Source organism: Ahaetulla prasina, chromosome 4 (genome assembly GCF_028640845.1).
Source record: "Ahaetulla prasina isolate Xishuangbanna chromosome 4, ASM2864084v1, whole genome shotgun sequence".
NCBI classification, from domain to species: Eukaryota; Metazoa; Chordata; class Lepidosauria; order Squamata; family Colubridae; genus Ahaetulla; species Ahaetulla prasina.
In genome coordinates this window covers 88,613,001-88,636,205 of record NC_080542.1, presented here as the reverse complement: position 1 = coordinate 88,636,205, position 23,205 = coordinate 88,613,001, and the positions used below count along the sequence as shown (strand labels likewise).

General features: G+C 35.7%; 1 protein-coding gene across 1 annotated transcript in view; it reads left to right on the top strand.

Moving 5' to 3' along the window:
• The first annotated feature begins 2,696 nt into the window (after positions 1-2,696).
• The window catches only part of LOC131198229 (collagen alpha-6(VI) chain-like), a 111,813-nt gene continuing 91,304 nt past the window's right edge, over positions 2,697-23,205 (top strand). Inside the window, exons 1-9 of the mRNA XM_058182721.1 lie at positions 2,697-2,732; positions 3,928-4,021; positions 5,405-6,022; positions 9,819-10,436; positions 12,034-12,594; positions 13,759-14,310; positions 16,342-16,917; positions 19,906-20,466; positions 22,250-22,602. Coding sequence (XP_058038704.1) covers positions 2,697-2,732; positions 3,928-4,021; positions 5,405-6,022; positions 9,819-10,436; positions 12,034-12,594; positions 13,759-14,310; positions 16,342-16,917; positions 19,906-20,466; positions 22,250-22,602 — 3,969 coding nt within the window. The remainder of the gene's footprint in view (positions 2,733-3,927; positions 4,022-5,404; positions 6,023-9,818; positions 10,437-12,033; positions 12,595-13,758; positions 14,311-16,341; positions 16,918-19,905; positions 20,467-22,249; positions 22,603-23,205) is intronic.

Below are 23,205 nucleotides of genomic sequence, written 5' to 3'. Positions count from 1 at the left end.
ACTATTTTGGGAGATCTAAACAAGGCAAACTTAAGGAAAGAGCTGCTAAAATACTTTCAGCATGTCAATTGTCCCACTAGAGGCAAGAATATTTTAGACCATTGCTATACAACACTAAAAAAATGCTTATCAGTCTTTACCATGAGCAGCTGTAGGATACTCTGATCATTGCATGATTCACCTTGTACCTGCTTACAGGCAAAGACTTAAAACCACAAAACCAACAATTAAATCAATGAAGACCTGGACTGAGGAGGCAAAATTAAAGCTACAGGCTTGCTTTGACTGCACTGTTTGGAATATTTTTGAAGATACCTCTGCAGACCTGGATGAACTCATGGATACTGTAACATCATATGTCAGCTTTTGTGAAGACCTATGTTTACCGACAAGGAACTTGCAAATATACAGTAACAACAAACCTTGGTTCACAGCTAAACTTAAGCAGCTATGTCATTTCAAAGAGGAAGACTACAGAAAAGGTGATAAAATGCTGTACAATCAGGCCAGAAATGTATTAACAAGGGAGATCAGAGCAGCAAAAAGAAAAGCTAAAGCTACTCTGAAAAGCTAAAGAATTAGTTCTCAACAAATGAACCAGCAAACATGTGGAAAACTCTTTAAAATATCACTGGTTATGGCAAACCTCCTTCCCAGGCTGAAGGAAATCAACAACTGGCAGATGACCTGAACGTGTTTTACTGCAGGTTTGAAAGGAAACCACAGCCACCTATCTCCACAATCCCCATCTCAGACACACTAACAGCCAAGCCTCCTACAACTGACCCCATCCCATTGGGTTCAAAACCCCTACTGATCACAGAAAAGGAAGTGCAACACCTATTTCACAGACAAAAGCCAGGAAAAGCTCCACGCCCAGACAAGATAACTCCTTCTTGCTTAAAAGTCTGTGCTGACCAATTGGCCCCCATCTTCATCCATATCTTCAATAAATCACTAGAGATGTGCTATGTTCCTTTCTTCAAACGTTCTACTATCATCCCAGTGCCAAAGAAGCCCATCAAGAAACTGAATGACTACAGACCAGTTGCTCTAACATCTGTAGTCATGAAAGCCTTTGAAAGGATAGTGCTATCCTACTTGAAAACCATAATGGATCCACTGTTAAACCGCTTGCAATTTGCATACCAAACAAATAGATCAACAGATGCTGCTGCTAATATGGCTCTGCACTACATCCTACAACATTTTGAATCTCCAAAGACCTATAAAAGGGTCCTCTTTGTAGACTTTAGTTCAGCATTCAATGCCATCATTCCAGGCACTCTTCTAACTATGATAAACCAGCTACAGGTACCTGAGCAAACTTGTAAGTGGATCACAAGCTTCCTAACAAACAGGAAACAGCAGGTGAAGCTAAGGAGAATCACATCAGACACCTATACAATCAGCACAGGGGCCCCCCAAGGCTGTGTGCTCTTCTTACTTCTCTTTTCTCTGTATACCAATGACTGCATCTCTAACAATCCATCTGTTAAATTACTGAAGTTCATAGATGACACAACAGTGATCGGTCTCATTTGAGACAATGATGAATCCGCATACAGACAGGAGGTTGAACGACTAGCCTCATGGTGCAACCAGAACAATCTGGAACTGAACAAAAGCGTAGAAATGGTGGTAGACTTTAGGAGAAACTTCCATACTTCCACCTGTCACAATACTAGACAACACAATAGCAACAGTCGAAACCTTGCGATAAGGTTCTATCATATCGCAAGATCTAAAATGGACAGCTAACATCAAAAATGTCATCAAAAAAGGACAACAAAGAATGTTCATTCTGTGCCAACTCAGAAAGCTCAAACTGCCCAAGGAGTTGCTGATCCAGTTCTACAGAGGAATGATTGAGTCTGTCATCTGCACCTCTATAACTGTCTGGTTTGGTTCTGTAACCCAACAAAACAGACACAGACTTTAGAGGATAATTAGAATTGCAGAAAAAAACAATTGTTATCAACCTGCCTTCCATTGAGGACCTGTATACTGCACGAATCAAGAAGAGGGCCGTGAAAATATTTATAGATCCCTCACATCCTGGACATAAACTGTTTCAACTCCTACACCCAAATGACGCTATAGAGCACTGCACATCAGAACAACTAGACATAAGAATAGTTTTTTCCCGAACGCCTGCTAAACAAATAATTCCCTCAACACTGTCAAACTATTTACTAACAAGCTGAACTACTATTAATCTTCTCATCGTTCCCATCACCCATCTCCTTCCATTTATGACTGTAACTTTGTTGCTAGTATCCTTACGATTTATACTGATATTGATTGTTTCCTGATTGCTTATTTGTAGCCTATGACTATCATTAAGTGTTGTAAGTGTTGTACCTTGGTGAAGGTATCTTTTCTTTTATGTACACTGAGAGCATATGCACCAAGACAAATTCCTTGTGTGTCCAGTCACACTTGGCCAATAAAAAATTCTATTCTATTCTATTCTATTCTATTCTATTCTATTCTATTCTATTCTATTCTATTCTATTCAGCCTGGTATCAACCAGTATATTTGTGTACTTTTGGTTTTTCTTGCCTAAGTGTAAGACTTTACTTTTCTCTGCATTGAATTTTTAATGCCTTATTACCTTACTACATTAGTGCCTCTCACATTCACTTGCAATAAGAAATCATTAGGGGTGAACTATCCTTTTATGACACTTGACATGTTTAATTTAGTATCTGTTTCACTTAGCCTCTTGGTAAGGCTTCCATATAGATAAAGTAGGATCAGAGATCATTACTGCTAAAGACAAATTTCCGTAAAGTGTAAAAGGGAGAAGGTTTGTTTTATAACTACTGTTACTACAAACAAAAGAGTTGTAATGAATTTAATACTCTTAAGTGATTGTCAAATCTTTTATCCAGTAGACCACAAATATTTCACTGAATGGTAAGTCACCTAACTGCTGCCTTCTTTCCCAGAAACCCAATTAAAATAATAGGCTCTTCAAGAGAAGAGATTAAATTACATTTTTCTGGAGCTCATTTTTATTGTTCTATTTGTTGGAAAGATTTATTATATTAAAAATCAGAAAATTGAAGGAAAAATTTAAATGGATCCAGATATTGTTCAGGAACAAAAGAACTCCATAATTAGTTTTGGACACTTCAAAGCCTTTTTTTTCACTACATTGGACTATATGGCATTTGGTTTATGTAATTCATGCGAAATTCCAAAATTGTTTCTGATTTACAGAAGTATATTGTATAAGGCTTTTTATGGTGGCGGGGGGAGGGGGAGAGCATGGTCAAAATCTACACGATAGCAGGATACATGATGCTGCACTTATCATATTGCATATTTTGCCCACCTGCTGCAAATGATCTGGGAGTTTACAATTAAAGAAGCCAAACAATTGCCATTAGTGAAGATCATATCACTAGGGTTGCATAAAATGGCTGTTTTGATTCTAATTCTTATGCCTGCTTCATGTTAATGGGAACTAGCTTGCATTCTAGGATGTTCAACCATCAGCTTCTTGGGAGCTTATTCCACTAATTTCTGCCTGCCAAAAGGCATTCCATTCTTGTTCTCAAATCAACCAAGGTATAAATCCATTTGATTTTAAAAATGAAGCAGGCTATCAACAATGTAACTATGGGTTACTATTAAAGCTAATGTCATCATTCCGAGTTTGGCCAGCAAAGGAAGAGACGTTGACAACTAATTTGCAATGCAATAATTTTCAAAGGTCTTATTCATCCTGGATGCTTTAGAATTATTGGTCATATCGGTTGAGGAGACTAACAATTAAAATCCAATCTAGCAGGCATCATGCTAGGGACCAATATAGGAAAGCTTTGGTCAGCTGAAGGAAACATTTAATTTGAAGATATAAGATGACACTATTGTTGATGTTATCATTGTTGCTTTGTTCTTATTTGTATTTCTAGATTTATTCATTGATCAACTATCACAATCTGAAAATGCTTCTGACTTTGCTCCTTGTTATTCTTGGGACCCAGACTTCTAAAACACAGCAACCTGGTATTTTATTTTCCTTTTGGAAATTCATCACAACTTGCTAATGCAGCTTGTCCTATATTTGTATTAGTCAATTAAATGACATAGTGTTTTGCAGCAGATGGGTGGGTGTTGGCATGTTAAAAATTTAAAATATTATTAAAAACATTGAATGACTTTGACATTGTTACATTCTTTATCAAAATACATAGGTTTGATTTTGAGTGAGAAAAAATTTAGGCAAGTAGAAAAACAAAGAAAACTCAGTTGTATATTAAGTAAATTAGGCCAAACTGTGGGGATGGGAATATGATGGATTATATATGATGATTTGTAAAAATATTTATACTGCTTTTTAACTGTACCCCTGCAGTTTACAATAATTAGGCTGCTGATTTGAGCTCTGAGCTTGGCAATTTAGTTCCAAACATTTCATCACCATTCAAGGAGACATAATCAGTGCATTTTGAATTCTGCTCATTTATCAGAACACAGGTCTTTAAATACTTTTTTATGATATGCAAATTAATCTGAATATTGTTTGTTGGGATATTTCTGAGTCATGGTCTGATTTCAGACTGTTTCATTCAGACCATGTTCAGAAATATCTAAACAAACAACATTCAGACTAATTTGCATCTCATAAAGAGTATTTTTGGTACTGTTCATGGTGTTTTACCAAAAAAATTTATGAGATGCAAATTAGTTTGAATGTTGTTTGTTGTACTAAAAAGGAGAGACATCAATCTGCCAACAAAAGTGTGTATAGTCAAGGCTATGGTTTTCCCATAGCAATGTACGGCTGACAGAGTTGGACCATAAGGAAGGCTGAGTGCCAAAGAATTGAGGCCTTTGAACTATGGAGAAGACTCCTGCGAATCCCTTGGACTGCAAGGTGATCAGTCCTAGAGGAGATCAACCCTGACTGCTCTTTAGAAGGCCAGATCATGAAGATGAAACTCAAATACTTTGGCCACCTAATGAGAAGGAAGGACTCACTGGAGAAGAGCCTAATGCCCCAATGAGGGCAAAAGAAGAATGGGACAACAGAAAATGAGGTGGTTGGATGAAGTCACTGAAGCAGTCAGCATGAGCTTAAATGGACTCCAGGGGATGGTAGAGGACAGGAAGGTCTGGAGGAATGTTGTCCATGGGGTGGTGATGGGCTGGACACAACTTTGCAACTAACAACAACAAAAAAGGTATTTAAAGGCCAGTGTTCTGACAGACAAGCACAATTCAAAAAGGCACTAATGATGTCTCCTCGGATGTTGACAAAATGTTTACCACCAAATTGCCAAGCTTGGAGTTCAAATCAACAGCCTAACTACCAACCCAAGCTACTAACATTCAAACACATTTACAATAATGTTTTATACATTAACTCTTATTTTGTTTTTGCTGTAGCCTCTGAGTCTGTAGATGTTGTCCTTCTGATTGACAGCTCTAATACCCTCGGCAAACAAGGTTTTCTCTCATTAAAAAATTATGTGAATAGAATGATCAACAATCTTCCAATAGGGCCAAATAAATATCGCCTTGCACTTGTCCAATACAGTGATGATATCCATGTTGAATTCCAGTTGGATGACTTCAGAGGAAAAAACCATATGCTGAACCATGTTAAAAAAGTCTTTTCATTCCGGGGTGGGCCTTTAAGGACTGGAAATGCCATACAAAAGATCCACAAGACTATTTTCAAGGCACCAAGAAGAGACAGACACCAGATTTTGATTGTTACAACTTCAGGGGTATCACAAGATGACGTGGAAGGACCTGCCTCATTAATGAGACAAGATGGGATAAAAATAATTACTTTAGGAATGCCAAGTGCATCTGAGCAAGAGCTGCAGTCAATGGCCACACATCCATTCAGTTACCATTTTGATACACTAAAAGATCTCCAAAAGTTTTCCTCAAATATATTGTCTGTCATTGAATCAGCTATAGCAATAGATGAGAGCTTAATCATCTCCACAGCTACCCCATCAAGTACAACTTATGCTCATAGCATACCCATAAAAGGTAAAAGAAATAATGCAGTATATTATCACAAATATTATTAGATTAACCATGAAGGTTTGGGACAGGGGTTTTAAAACCTCAGTTGGAGCATCCTGGAGCAATTACTATTTAAAGGGGGGAAAATCCCTGACTGGGCTTATGTAAGCAAAATTGTAGTTCTCCAAGTTAGTTTGAACTTTACTTCATATTTTATCCATTCTTGTCCAATAGAACAGTTGCTATATTGTATGCAATATTTGAGGAAAAGATGTAATATATAAATTAATACAGCACAAATGTATTAGTCACCTCCTGCCATTCTGAAATTGAGCTCTTACAACATTAGCTAGGACAGCAGGATGCTTTTTTTCTCCTTTCATTTCCTTAGGGGAGATCCAGAGATTGAGTAAATTATTTGCCATTGCAGGTATCTAGGATCCATGATTCCTAGATAAATCTTCAGAACAGAATGGTGATAAGAGTATGGTACACATTGAAGAGCCTAAAGAGGAAGATTTTCTTTCTTTTCTAATACTGAACTTCTTTCTCTAAATTTAGTCTTTTATTGGAGGGAAGGGATAATCTTTAAACAATTGTATTTTCCTAATTGTGATAATGCTTTCAATAAATCCTACATGTACATTTTGCAGAATCACTTTGTGAATAGTCATGGTCCAGGGCAGGTCAGTTAATTTTTTTCCTTGCATCATAGTCACAGAAACCTCCCTTAGGATGGTTCCCTAAGGCTAGAATACAGTATTAGGACTCTGATTTTTCTCCGTTATTTTTATTTACACACCTCTCATCCAATTTCACTGAATTCTATTATCCTTTCCTTGGCTCCTACCTGTACTTTTTCTAGCCCAAGGATCCTTAGATGTTGTTTATCATATCTCATACCCTACTTTTCACTTCAGCCCTGAACAGGAGTAGGTAATCCCTAGGAACACATTTTTTCCAAGTTATTTATTTTTTTTATAAACATATCAACACATGAACAGTGTAGCACCTGGGTATCATACATTTTAGTACAAATAAAATAATATTCATCATATTCACTACATTTGACAAGCTTGTATAATTCTTGTAATAGTACACATTTATGTTGAGTTATAATCTTTCATTATTTAGTTATTCAGTATTTCAGTATGTTATTTTTATGCCAATCACCATATTCTGAGTGCCGTTCCTTTTAATACAGATAAAATACTTCTTACTTATTAAAATCCTATTTCTTACATTTAGCAAACTTATATGGTTCTAATAATAATACACATATTTATATTGTTATAATCTTCCATTATTTACTCAATATTTCAGTATGTTATTTTTATGCCAAACAGCACATTATTCAAGTGTACTTAATAATACTATCGTTCAAGTTCTGATTTCCCTTCTTGTTATTACTTCACCTTATTATATAAAAATGTGTATTCCATTAATCCCTCTCTCTCGTTTCCATCCCCATTCTAACTTTTAATTATGCCACTATTATATTTAAAAATATTCCCTTTCTATCCATCATCTCTTGCCAGCTTTAAAGCTTTAATTGTTCGTTTCTTAGCTTGCTTCCCATATTCCTCTCTTGGATCTTTATCTCTATCTGTTTCTACATCTTGACCAATCATTTTAAACATTTGTCCCTTCTCTGCCCTTTTCCATAGTCTAATTTTCAAAATATCTACTCTTGTTCTTATCTCTCTTCCAAAAAGCCTTCCTGCAACTCCAGTTCCTTTTTTGATTAACTTAAAATATTCTTCGCTCAGCTTATTTCATCAGTCATTATTATTTTTGTTATTATCTTGTCATCTTGTTTTATTTGTTGGTTTTTCTGTTCTGTTTTTTCTTCTACTCTTTCAGTTGGCTCCTCCTCTTCCTGGGCATCTTGATCACTCCTTGTCCTTTGTATCACGTTTTCCAGCTTTCTATCTATGCTCTGCATTTTATTCATAATATCCTTGTAGCTCCTTGTCAAAGTATCCTAATACTTAATTATCAATGCCATTTCTTCCCATATTCCACTCATTTCTTGTTGATGGAGCATCTTGTTTAGTTTTATTTTGTCCCTATTTTGTCCAATAATCCTAAAGCCATATATTCAAACCTAAAGTCACTTCTCAAAAAGTTCAACATTCATAAATTTTTATATCCCAAAGCTAATCAACCTATTCCTCTGGATAGTCCCTTTGTAAGTCCCTCTATAAATTGAGTCTTGTGTTGTAGCCTTCATGGGTCACTTTAATAATAATGTATTTCTTATTCTCACATTTAAATCTCAAATAGTCAAGTATTTCCAGGATCTTGGGAATGTGATATGCCTTCCTTTTGTCAGTAGGTGGCACTCTCAAGTCAAATTTCAATATTAATAAGTTTTATACAATTTTAATGGTAACAATCCAAAATATAAAGGTTAGTTTTTTATGTAAATAGTTCCAGCATTTTGAAATGCCTATCCAAAACGCCTGTCCAAATTTTTGTATTTTTAAAGGTTTTTGCCTTTCTCCCTTTGATTTTTTTCCCTTCAATTTTGAAATTCTTCTCAAAATGTTAAATTGTTGCTTTTAAAAATAGCAGTGAGCCTCTCTTTTCCTGAATATTCTTCTGGGGTTGAGTTTTAAATAAAAAGGATTCTTATCACCCAGTTCCAGACACTGTTCACCAACTCCACTCCAGTACAGTTCTTAGGTGTTTCTCAGCTGTCCCAGTTTTGTGGCAGCCATCTTTAGGCTGCCTCTTTTCCTCGCCATGGCATAGAGGGAAAAAAACCCAGGGTTCAGCAGGAGAGTTGCAATCTCTCCTGCAACCTCTCAGGGCATCCTTCCTTAGCTTCGCCGCCCCTACAAGATGGCTTTGGCTCCTCTCGGAGCCCACAAACAGGGAGAACACAGCACAGGGAATGCGGAAACCCATTCCCTTTGTCTGATATCACCACAACATCAGCCGGAAGTCACCCTAGGAACACATTATTATTTTCCTGGGATAGCCCACTCTTAGGGGGGAAATTAAGGAATGTGAGACTACGTTGTATATGTTCTTATAAAATAATTGCTTTAGATTTAGTGCAAGAAAACTACTATAATTGATATGTCTGGTCACTTTTCTAAAAGCACATTTGTGGAAGGTACTTTAGTTGCTCAGAAATATTTTCGATCATCTTAGTTTTGTTTTATGGGTTCATATCTAAAGACAAAGTATTGGACTACAAATACTCTAAATTTGTAATTTCTAATGTGAATAGAATAGGATAGGATAGGATAGGATAGGATAGGATAGGATAGAATAGAATAGAATAGAATAGAATAGAATAGAATAGAATAGAATAGAATAGAATAGAATAGAATAGAATAGAGCTGGAAGGGACTTTGGTGGTCTTCTAGTCCAGCCCCCTACTCAAATATGAGAGTCTATACTATTTTGGATAAGTGACTGTCTGGTCTCTTCTTAAAAACCTCCAGTGATGGAGTGCCCATGATTTCTGAAGGCAAGCTGTTCCACTGGTTAATTATCCTCACTGTTAGGAATTCCAGGGTTCTTCTCTCTTTAGTTAGTTTCCAACCATTGTTTCTTGTCCTGACCTCTGGTGCTTTGTAGAATAATTTGACCCCCTCTTATTTGTGTTCAAAGAATGTCCACACAAAACCTATAGGAATTTCTGGTTAAAAATATACTTTGTTAGCATTTTTTTTTAAATTAAAAAGAATTTTTAATATATTGGTGAGAGACTCTGGCAACTGCCAAGTGGAAAGCCTGCAAAAAAGAAAGAAATAATGTTAAGAAAAGAGAGTTAATAATATGGTGTGTTCTTTTTTTGTTGCAGTTGCGGATTGTTCTGATGATTTAATTGCAGATGTTGTTTTTGTGGTGGATGAAGCCGTTTCACCTACAAATAGTGAATATATTGTATCTTTCTTACAAAACACAACAACGTCTCTTGATGTGCAGAAAAGCTGCATCAGAATTGGCCTTGTGACATACAGCAATGAGCCTCATGTACTTTCTCAACTGAACACAGAAACAGAGATACAGGATATTGTATTTAAAATCAAGAGCTTTTCTCCCAGGGAAGGAAAAGCTAAGTTAGGTGCTGCCTTAAACTTTACCAGAGAAATAATTTTTACTGAAAGTACTGGAAGCAGAAAGACAGAAGGTGTGGAACAAATAGCTACCATCATCACCCACAGACCCTCTGAGGATAGTGTAACTGAAGCATCAAGTCTCCTTTTGCAGAAGGGTGTGACAGTATTTGCCATAAGCATTGAAGGGGCCAATATCACACAGTTAGGGGGAGTAGTATCCTATCCCCCAAACAGAAATGTTATAAAAGTTGACCATTTTTCAAACCTGGCAGATAAGTCTAAAATTTTTAAAAAGAAACTGTTCGAGCACATTCATATGTTTTTTGCCCAAGCTGAAAGAACAGAAGAGTTCCGATCAGGTAATGTCATTGACAAAATAAATGTCACCTAGTTAAATCAGCTGAAAGTTTTTGAATACTTGTTTTGCTTTGTCTTGTTTTTAAACTACCCAACTCTATCAATCCTGCCTTTTCTCTCATGCTTCTGACACGTTGTGACAATTCAGTGTCCATTGCAGTGGGTGATTAAAATTCAAATAAATTTTGAGAGCCAGTTTATTATACACCAGACTAGAAAGTGGAAGAGCTTGAGTCTCAACTTGAACTGGGTGATTTTGGGCCAATCACTCTCTCAGCACTCCAATCTTTTATTTTTATTATCTGCTATTGATTATCTGGATGGAAGATACTTAAATTATTGGATGGAAGATCATTTAAATTATTTTCAGTTTTGCTTTTAATTTTTTATTGTGCATTATTAAATTGTAAATCATCAAAAATGTTTTTGGATTGCAATGAGATTCAAAAGCAATAATAAATGAATAAATAATGCCAGTAGTATGAGTTCCCAAGTCAGGAGTTCTACTTGAAATCTTAACAATAATGCCCATATCCTTTAGAGATATCATTTACCGTAACTGCTTTTTCTGGCATTCCTTCTGATCTACAAATTCCAATGCAGTGAATGTGACTCCACATTATGATTGACTCATGCCTTTCCTGGCTCCTTCAGGGGTCTGCAATGTGTTTGACCAAGTGATTTGAGAGGTCCTATTATTATTTATTTATTTATTTATTTAATTAGATTTATAAACCGCCCTTCTCCCGAAGGACTCAGTGTACAGAGTGTACAGTGTACAGCCAAGGTAAAAGAAACAATGTACAGTTAAAAATAAATTTAAAAACTTATTATACAGTGTGGCCGAAATTAAAAAAATTAAAAATCTAAAAGACCCCAAATTAAGACTAAATGAAATTTAAAATTTAAAATCTAGACAATTTAAGAAAGCCCCGCGCGAACAAACAGATATGTTTTCAGTTCATGGCGAAAGGTCCGAAGGTCAGGTATTTGATGTAAACCAGGGGGAAGTTCATTCCAAAGAGTAGGAGCCCCTACAGAGAAGGATCTTCCCCTGGGGGCCGCCAGCCAACATTGTCTGGCGGACGGCACCCTGAGAAGGCCCTCTCTGTGCGAGCGTACGGGTCGGTGGGAGGCATGAGGTAACAGCAGGTGGTCCCGTAAGTACCCAGGCCCCAAGCCATGGAACACTTTAAAGGTGGTAACCAAAACCTTGAAATGCACCCGAAAGGCAACAAGAAGCCAGTGCAGTCTGCGCAGGAGAGGTGTCACATGGGAACTACATGAGACTCCCCCTATCACCCACGCAGCTGCATTCTGGACCAACTGAAGCCTCCGAGTGCATCTCAAGGGGAGCCCCATGTAGAGAGCATTGCAATAATCCAGATGGGAGGTAACGAGAGCATTAGACTTCTCAACAGCTTTTAATGTCATTGAATATGATATCCTTCTGGACTATCTACAAAATTTGGAGACTGAGGAAAACTATTTTACAGAGACTCAATTCCTTCCTCAATGCAGAATTTTAATTAGTGATTTTGTAGGAGAATAAGTTATTTACCTGCCTCTGATCTGTCTAAAATTTGTTTGTTCATTCAGGATGTATGGAAACAGAACAGGCTGATATTTACTTTCTCGTTGATGGTTCATCAAGCATCAGTCCCTCTAATTTTATTAAGATGAAGACATTCCTAAAGGAAGTGATTAAACTATTTACCATAGGATCTGATCATGTTCGATTTGGAGTTGTTCAGTTTGGAACTCTTTATCAAACAGAATTTGAACTTGATAAGTATACGAAAATCAGCCACATAGAAAAAGCCATTAATAATATAATCCAAATGGGAGTAGATACGTACACTGGAGCTGCTATACGGTCTATGCAGCCATTATTTGAAAAGGCAAAAAAACAGCGAGGTGGCAAAGTCCCTTGTTATCTCATTGTACTGACAGATGGAGAAGCACATGATAATGTGCTGGAACCTTCTAAAATGCTAAGAAAATCAGCTGTCAATATTTATGCTATTGGTGTGAAACCTGCTAATATCACACAGTTAAATGAGATTGCAGACTCAAAATCAAAAGTTTACTATGTGGAACAGTTTGACTCCTTGAAAAATATAAAAAATGAAATTGTTCGAGACTTATGCTTTGAAAAAGGTAAGAAGCCTTTAAAGCATTAGTTCTTTAAATGAAATATGTTCTGTTCTGTTATGTAGAGTTCTTGGTGCCTTCTAAACTTGGTTGTTCATTACAGACATTTCATTACCTGATTAGTGTTTCTGACTGCTAGTTGATGTTCATGAATGCACTCTGCTAGTCTTCTGCCTGTTTGCCCTACATAATGGCTTACTATATGTTGTAAAGGACCATTAACTCTATAGATAGTTTTCTCTTGAACACTTGAACTGCAGGGGTCCAGACTTGTTTGAAGACACTGCATTTGTGAAGTTACAGGCTTTCTTCCTTCCAAATACACTGCTGTTTTCCCTTTCCCCAGCTGAACTCTGAAATAGGAAGATCATAGAAAAAATAAACTATAATAGCAATAAAATTCTCAGTTTTAGCAGGATGAACTTTTGTTGACTTTAGTATTTTGAACTTTCAATGACTGATTGCAAAGGGAACATAAGTACTGAGGAGAAATTAGTCCCATTGTAATTTATAGTCCCACAGCTGATATTAATTTAGCATTATAAACCCAGACAGATTTTTTTTTGTTTTATGTTATGTTTATAACATAAACATTATGTTTACATTACAAATTTTTGAAAAGGTTTGAGCTGACCTTTTGGGATGACTGAGAATGACATTCTCCTGCATTCCACTTTGATTAACTGATTTGCTGTTGTAAATACTTCTCAAAAGAAAGTAATGCAAATAATTTCTGCAGCATTGCAAGAAACTGGAATGATTGTATTTGCCAGGAAGATAATTCAAGAGATTACATATATATCTATATACAATAGCACTAATGCTAAAACAGACATGCCTGACATGATCAAATCATATTACAAGATAGCTGTAGAAATATAAGAATGAAAAGGCCTAAAGTTATCTAAAGTATTTTAACTGATACTGAAAATATAATGAATTATATTTAAAGCATACTGCTAAGAAATGCATTTCATTCCATGTATGGGTATATTGAATGTTATTTAAAAAAGCAGATTTTCATGCAAACAAAGCTTTTGATGTGGATTTCAGGACTTATTTGGTTAGGAGTAAATAAGAAACAATGTTCCTGAAACTTGCTTTTCTTTTCTACTAGATTCACAGAAATTTAGTGATTTAACCCAAATAATTATTCTTTTCCCCATGTAGCCTGTGAAAAAATGAAAGCTGATGTCATGTTCTTAGTGGACAGCTCTGGAAGTATAAGCCATCAGGATTTTGAGAAGATGAAGAAGTTCATGCAAGAATTGGTAGATAAGTGCAGTGTTAGTCAAGATGAAGTGCAATTTGGCGTTGTTCAGTTCAGTAGCACCAATAAAGAAGAGTTCCAACTCAACTCATCAAAAGATTACATTATTAATACTATTGGAAACATGGCTCAAATGAAACAGAACACTTATACTGGAAAAGCTTTGCAATTTGTTTCTGATTATTTCAAACCAGCAAAAAGAGCACGACCTTCTGTCAACAAAATTCTTATCCTCCTCACGGATGGGGAAGCACACGATGATGTAAGAGAACCAGCTAGTGCTCTAAGAAAAGAAGGTGTCATTATCTATTCCATTGGGATTACTGGTGCCAATGTTACACAACTAGTAGAGATCAGTGGAGCACCTAAAAATATGTTTTACTTGAAAGATTATGACATTCTGAAATATATAGAGAATGACATCGTGTTTCGCATATGCAGTCCATATAATGGTTAGTATTCAGTTTTTTGCTCTTGGGCAAATGTGAGGGACTACTTGGTTGGGTGAATAAAAATAACATGGGCCTTATAAATTTCTGAAGAAAATTAAAATGATATCGTAATGATACTGTAAAAAGCAGAGAATTTAGTATGAGATTTGTTTTATTTATGACATTTACAAAATGTCATAGGTATACTTGCCAGATTTTGTGAAAATGCTACCTTAAAATGATGAATTCCTGAAGTTCCTGCTCAAAAGATCAAAATATCCTTTTTTTTAAAAAAAAAAAGTGTTTTGGAATAAGAATATGTCCTTAAAAAGGGGAGCCGGTTTGATTTAGTGATAAATGAATAAGACCAGAAACCAGGAAACTTCTAGTCCCATTTTAGGTAAAAAACCCAAACAAACAAACAAACCCCAGCTAGGTGACTTTGACCGTTCACTCTGTCTCAGAGAATATCAGGCTCGGAAACAAGCCATTAGGTCAATTCCTATCACAACACAATGGATCAACACTTGTTGATCTGGGATCGGGGAAACAGACTCCATACTTGAGGAAAATATGACTTCAGTAACAGAGTGGTCAGTGCCTGGAATGTACTACCTGACTCTGTTGTTTCTTCCCCAAACCCCCAAAACTGTCTACTGTTGACCTCACCCCATTCCTAAAAGGTCTATAAGGGACATGCATAAGTGCACCTGCCTACGTGACTACCATCCTCTCCTAACATTTCTTTTTTCTTACTCTTTTCATGTATCCAAATTATATTTATAGTTTTACCTGTTATCTTATATATGATTGACAAAATAAATAAATAAAAATAATAAATAAATGATAGGTCGGTATTGATGTGAACAGCTGCTCTAATGGTAGAATAAAATATGCAATAACAGAATCAGAAGTGAAATAGCATAACTGTTCAGAGATACTTGCGCATCGCTGGTTTTATACTGCTTTCTCCAATCGCTTTCACAAGCCAGTCCCTCTCCATATTAGACAGTTTATCTACCATTTGACAATTATCATGCAGGATTGTAGTCCCTAAGTGAACCGGTAAGTACAACTTTTATTTACTTTCTCTTTGGATTAGATTGCGAATCAATAATTAGAAGAACAGATTCAGCCAGATATGAATTTACATGGAACCAAAACTCCTATTAAGAATGTTTAGGGGATTACAGTATTTGCTGAATTCAAAAAAGGCCATAATATTTAAACAATTTAAAATGAACACTATTGAGTTTTCTAAGCTTTTGGAAAATTACAAAACAAATTCTGCTTAATATTTCAGGAAGCAAATCTGTATGTTTTTTTAATATGGCAGGGAAGATCAGTTAGCCTTGTCTTCTTCTTAAGAAAAATCAATAATGGGGCAAAGGAGATGGATTAGGGTACAATGTAGCTCGTGATACAAGGTCTCCTATTTCTTAATCTTAGTAATGTCCTTTGTGCTCATAATAGCAAACACTGTTCACAGTTGAAACTCTTTGCAGTGATCTTGTGATATAAATTTTCATGCCATTCTTACAATAAAATAATAGAAAATGGAAACTCAGTTCATTTTTAAAGTGTATCAAAAAATTGATTGATAATATATAACAATAGAACAAAATTTTCCAATTATCCCTAGTCTAAATACTGATTTTCCCAAAAAAAAAAAAAGAATTGAAGAAAATTGCTACAGGTTGTGCACATTCATTCCAATCATAAGGAAATAACTTTTTCAAAGCTATTTCAAATCAAATCTCCATACTATCAGTGAGAAAATTTCAGATGATATTTATCTTAACCATTTCAGTAAAAATGCATGTAGACCTGCAGGTTAACTTTAATTATAAAACAATTAGATTTTTTTCAAATAAATGAAACATTAGCCCATCAGCAAGGTAACCTATTTATAATTAATGAATGAATGAATGAAAATTAATGAAAATTCTTACACTTTTTGTTTGTAAAGGAATATGAATGTAGGAGTAAAGATATATGACAATATGATTTTTTTGTAAATGATGCCTTTATCTTTTCTTGTTTGCTTTCCAGAATGCAAAAGGATAAACCGTTTAGATCTGGTTTTTGTAATTGATAGTTCTAGCAGTATTGGTGAAACTAACTATGCTCTCATGAGTAACTTCATAATTGGCATCGTAAATAAGTCTGATGTAGGTAAAGATCATGTTCAGTTTGGAGCAGTAAAGTATTCCAATAATCCAGAAATTATGTTCAAGCTGAATACTTATAGTAAAAGATCAGATATCATTAAATGTATTCAGGACAACACACTTTTAAAAGGAGATACATACACAGCAAAGGCTCTTCAGCTCTCAAAAGGTCTTTTAACTAAAGAGAATGGCAGCCGCATACACCAAGGTGTCCCTCAAGTTCTTATGGTCATAACTGATGGAGAATCTCATGATAAGGCAATACTGGATAGCACTTCAAATGAGCTCAGAAAGAAAGGAACTATTATTTATGCCATTGGAATAAAAGACGCAAATCGTGAGGAACTTGAAATCATGGCTGGATCAAAAGACTACTGGTTCTACATGCCATCATTTGAGGGATTAGAAAACATAACCACGAACCTGTCAAATCAATTGTGCATTGATTCAAGACCAGGTAACATATTGCCTATTTTTTTCCTACTATATGTGATGCTTTTTCCCCAAGAGTAAGTGAATAACAATCTAATAGCTGTAGTGTATTCATTTGTTTGCCTATATCCCACCTTTATAATTATTATGAACCACTCAAGGTTTGTACATACAATATGGAGTAAAAAGATATTGCAAGATATTGGTTAAGGGAACCAGTCTGATATAGTATTTAAGGCACCAGACTATGAATTTTGGTCCTGTCTCAGGCACAAAGCCAGCTAGGTGATCCTGAGCTAGTCATTTTTTTTCAGTTCTAGAAAGGAGGTGATGATAAATCATTTCTGAAAAGTTTGCCAAGGAAACTCTAGGAATTTGTCCAGGCAATTGCCAGGTGTCAACACTGACTTAAAGACATACATGTGCATGTGCGCGCGCACACACACACACACACAAGATATTGGGCTAAGTCATGCATGATGCGATATCTTAAGCTTGCCAACTCCAATGTGTTTAGTCGATCCCCAAGCTTTTATCCAAGATGCTACTTTTAATTTCATTAATGTTTGAGTTCTTTGATGCAAGATGTCCCAAATCCTGCTACTGAACAAATGGATCTGGCCCAATGCCCACTACATACAATACATACATTGTGACAAAAGGTTAAGGACTGGTGTCATGCATTAATTCTTTATATCTGTATCTGATATTGCTACAAAAATGTATTTAATGATTTATTTAATTTAAATCATTTATATAACTGCCTATCTTAAAACAACTCTGAGTGGCTTGCAACCAGTGGTGGGATTCAGCCAGTTCGCACCACTTCGGGAGAACCGGTTGTTAACTTTCTGAGCAGTTTGGTGAACTGGTTGTTGGAAGAAATCATTAGGGCTGAGAATCAATTGTTAAATTATTTGAATCCCACCACTGCTTGCAACCAATAAAACACTATAAAAGTATATAAATAATATGTACACCAAAACAATAAAAATAAAAACAGAAAAACCTGGCACTGTAGCCTTACTTCTCTAATGCACCCACACTCTCATTCTATCCTGGCTTCACCCTATCCCATTGCCTAGGGAAAGAGACAGGATTTAAGTGCTCTCTGAAAAGATAGAGGGGTAGTGCCTGTTGGATCTGGGGGGGGAGGTGTCCCATGGGGCAGGGTCTGCATGCCTAGAAAAGGCATGCTTCCAAGTTCCCACAAGATGTCAGCATTTAAGGGAAAGGATTCTATCCATTCTGGTGGACTGGGCAGAAAGAAGCAGTCCTGCAGATAACCATTCCATGTAGGGCTTTAAAAGTAATAACCAGCACTCTGACTTGTACCCAGAAGAAAAATGGGAGCCATTGAAGCTTATAGGTGAGTCTAGGAACACACAACACTCCATGTGTTCCTACATTCTGGACAAATTGTAACTTCCATGTCATGTTCAATGGCAGCCGTGTGTAGAGTAAATTAGATTTCTATATTTATCCATACAATAAATGTCTGACAGCAGACAAATGGGGCCTTAAACTTAAAGTCTATCGGGATGAAGACAATTCAAATGTTTCCATAATTGTCAAAGACATGTAACAGTTTGACATCTGCTTTATCCTATTCCAGGGGTGAAATGCTACCGGATCGGAGGGGATCGCGCGATCCGGTAGTGATGGCAGCTGCTGGTTCGGAGGACCAGTAGCAAAAATCCTTGGCCCCGCCCCCTCTGCCTCTGCTGAGCCGCACCATCTGCAAAGGTTTGGTTTTTTTACTTTTAAAAGCCGGTTTTGCTTCAGCAGAAACAGGCCTTTAAAAGTAAAAAACAGCAGAACCTTACTTGTACTCTTACTTGTAGAAAACATGTTTTCTACAAGTAAAAGTAGAGATTTTAAGGCACTTACCTGATTACTGAAGAACGCATGGCTCTCTTTCCAGCCCGAAAGCTCTAGTTTCAGTTTCAGCCCAGACAGAATCAATCTATTCTGCTAATCTATTTCCTCGGTGATCAACTGGCTGGCTTTGCTGAGGAACTCTGGGATTTGAAGTCCACAATAAAATAAAATAAAATATTTGTGCAGCTTTCTGAGATTTGGTGTGTTTCTGTAGTGTTTCACTATAACTGCACAAACACACAAAATCTCAGAAAGCTGTATGTGGCATATTGTGTGTGTGTGTGTGTTAGTTGTGTGTGTGTAAAGTGTGAAAGTTGGTTTTTGAGCTTTTTGTGGCTATGTGAAGTGTGAAGTGCAGCTGCTTTTACATTGTGTGTGAGTCAGTTGTGTTGTGTGTGTGTAAAGTGTGAACATTGGTTTTTGAGATTTTTGTGGCTATGTGAAGTGTGAAGTGCAGCTGCTTTTACATTGTATGTGAGTCAGTTGTGTTGTGTGTGTGTAAAGTGTGAAAGTTGGTTTTTGGTACCTCTTATTGTTTTTTATACTTTGTTTATTATTTTTATTATTTATTGTTATTGGCCACGCCACCAAGCCATCTGACCACCAAGCCATGCCCACCAATTAAGCCACGCCCACAGAACCAGTAGGGAAAATTTTTAGATTTCACCCCTGTCCTATTCTCATATATTACTATGCAACATGTTAATCTCATCTATATTTTACTTATTTGAAGAGCAGGACAACAGGAAGCTTGCAAACTTTTCCTTCTTCTCAAAAAAGGAGGAAAATGTATCTTTGCCAATGAAAAATGTAGTCCTAATTCAGATAGATGAGCTACATACCTAGTTTCAAGTAAATAAAACACAAGAGGGACAGCTACATACAGATTATAAAACATCATGATATATCCTAGATAAATAAAAGCAAATAGAGCTTCCACAGCATGAGCAAAATTCTGCAGGTTTACAGATTCTTAAGGTGATCCACTGGCTGACCTCTTTTTTTAAATAAAGACTTGTGAAGATTGGAATTCATATTCTCTCTGAACTGTCCTATGTAGTTCCTATTGCTCTTTTGGTGCAATATTAAAACACTATATCATGGGGTTTTTTTAATTGGATTTCTTTTGCAGAATGTGATATTGAAGCAGAACTTGTTATCCTAGCTGATTCCAGAAGTATTCCTGACAAAGAACTGAAGGGTGTGAAGGATTTTGTGATAAACTTGCTTAAGTCAATTATAAATAAAGAAAATATTCTAGTTGGCATGGCCCAATTCAGTAATACGCTTCAAGAAGTATTCCAGCTGGGAGCTTATCAAAATCTACCAGAACTGTATAGTAAAATCACTAATATGTCACTGATCACAGGGGATTCCACATTAATTGGACATGCCCTCAGAGAAGTAAAAACCTTTTTCAAAACCAGCAAACAAAGAGTAGCTCGAAGTATTAACCAAAAGTTGCTCATATTCACTGATGGAAGATCAGATGATGAGTTTCCTCAAGCAGCAAAAGATCTGAGAGATGAAGGTGTGGAAATCCATGCAGTTGCAGTAGGAAATGTGACTGATTCAAAGCTTCTGCAGATTACCAACTCCCCAAGCAGAAAATATAAAGTTGACCATTACAATGATCTAAAAACTCTTGTAAATCATGTAAATAAGGAAATTTGTAAAGAGACTACTGAAGCAAGTAAGTTCCTTTCAATTAAAATAAATGCTTGGTTGCTTGCATAATAATAGATTTTAGTTGCTAGTATTTGTGTCAAATAGTATCTCTTCTGTTATTTGGTTTGTTGGACAAAATCCAGAAGTCTATTTGATTAAACCTCTGCCTGCAAAAAGGATCTTGTCCTTTTCTAATTTTCTTTTCAAAACATTCCACGCTGCAGAGTGAAAGAGTGAATAAGGCAAAAAGATCTTGTTAAGGAGAAATAAAAATTTCATTAAGCAACCATAAACATTTCTAATGCCTAATGTAACTAAGTAGATAAGATCATCTGTGCATTTTTTCAGTGTTTTAGTGAATATGTTATTTATATTCTAATCATTTTTCCTATTACAGTCAAGCTAATTATATTCCATTGTTTGGTTCTGGCATGTGATTTGAGAATGCTTTTGAGAAAGCTAATACATAGGGATAAAATTTAAAACCATCTTACTAAAGTAAAAATAACAATGCCAGTATTAAACTGAAGTAAAATTCAGAAACTATTGAGAAATTAGTTGTGAAATATAAATAAGGGCAAACATCTGTTAAAAATATTTAAGTAAAAGTTGTGTGTGAGTGCTTGGAACCTCTGAGCTTGGTTTTTTCTTGCAGATATTTCATTACTAAACTCAATAACATCATTAGCATTGATAATGTTACCCAGTTTGGTAATGAAATATCTGCAAAAAAACAACCACACACAAAGAGCACCAAGAACCCCACAGTTCAATCCTGAGCTACAAATCTTTCTTTCTATCAGATATTTCAGAAAAGACTTCATTCCTCTGATATCAAATAGAAGAAACTTCGTGGGTCAAATTATAAAGTTTAGATAATTATTTCTAATTATTTCTTTAGATCTGTTTTTGACCATACTTATTAACCAAGTTTTAGAAATCTACTGTTTTTAATTATTCTCAAAAATATACTTGTATGATTAACACATAATTATCAGCTGAGTGTGTTTATAACATATATAGAGTGCTTATGAGTTGCATGCAACTTCTGTACTTCAGTAGTCTAAGAGAAAACACAGCAACATTTTTGAGTAGCTTTTTGGAAAAGCATACCCCAAATTGCACCTGCAAAATTTTGTATGAATGCTCCCTTCCCAAAGGGGAAAAAAATTCAGGGAACACAGAAAATTATACATTTGTTCTGTAAAAAGTAGACTAAAGATAAATAATGTAGACATTTATGTAGATATTTTCTATGATTGGATTCACATTACATGCTAATGGAGTTTATTTTGGCTTAAGATAGTTAGCCCCAGCATTAAACTAGATTTGTATCTTTCAATGTTGTGTGGACCATGGACAAATGTGGTTTATTAATAAATCATTAAAACAAACTAGCTTAGGAAATTATGTGATCATAGCGGTGACTTGCAATTTACACCAATATAACCTAATATTAATTTTATATTTATAGTCTAAGGAAAGGAGGGAGGGAGGGTCAGATGGTATCAAATGTTTCTGTTACATAACATACTGTAACTCAGTTGAAGGCATCTCATTTGGTTTACCTTTTTATACTGTTTCAATATAACTATGGCCAAAATCTTTTAAGTCACAGTATGTTTAAATTTATATGTAGCTGGTTATGTACAACCTGTCCACAGATGCTTATCTAGATAATCCTCAAGAAATGAGAAGTAATCAATTCTATTACAGTGTTAAATATTGTCACAATTTGCTTGAATTTAACTGCAATTTTGTGTTTTTTTTAATTTTCTGTTATTTTGCCTTTGTATTCATCTAAACAGCATGTTTTGTAGATATTGTTATTGGATTTGATATGTCATCTCAGAAGCCAGGAAACAATTTATTCAGTAAGCAACAACATTTGGAGAATCATCTTCCTGATATTATAAAAGGCCTAACATCTTTAAGCAGCACAAGTTGCTCTAAGGGTAAAAAAGTACAGTTCAGTGTGACTATTTCAGTAGAAAACACAGATAAACCTTTCTGGGCAAAATTTCATCATGTTGATGACACAAATATTGTAACAGAACTCAGAAACATTGTGGTCAACAGACCATCTCATCTCAACATCAACTTCTTGGACACTATTTGGAATTTAGTTAAAAATGTGACTGACATAGAAAATCGAAACACGGTAATTTATTTTCATCTTAATAGTTTTTATTAAAATACTGCATTATATCAGATACCAACTTCATTCATAATTAATTTTTATTGTTTTCTGCACACTTTACTATCGTGAAATAATGAAAAATTAAAAGAATATATATTGCAAGATTGAATCTGGGTTAGATGTAGTCTAACCTAATCTCTTGTCCTGGTGACTGACCTGGAGTTGTTTTGCAACATTATTCTGGGACACGTATGTTTGCCTTCATTCATGAATAGATAGATAGATAGATAGATAGATAGATAGATAGATAGATAGATAGATAGATAGATAGATAGATAGATAGATAGATTGTACAAATCAATGATAAAAATTTAGAAAATCCCCATTGGCTGAAAATATTATATGTCAATCAATTTTCTTGAACAATCCTTGTTCATGCGGCCCCTCCCCATGTGCTATGCAACAACCACACCAGGGGTGAAATGCTCCTGGTTCAAACTGGATCATCCGATCTGGTAGCAATGGCAGCGGGTGGTTCGGAGGACCAGTAGCAAAAATCCCTCTCCCCACCCCTTGCCCAGCTGAGCTGTGCGATCATCAGAGGGGTTTTTTCTTCAGCCGAAA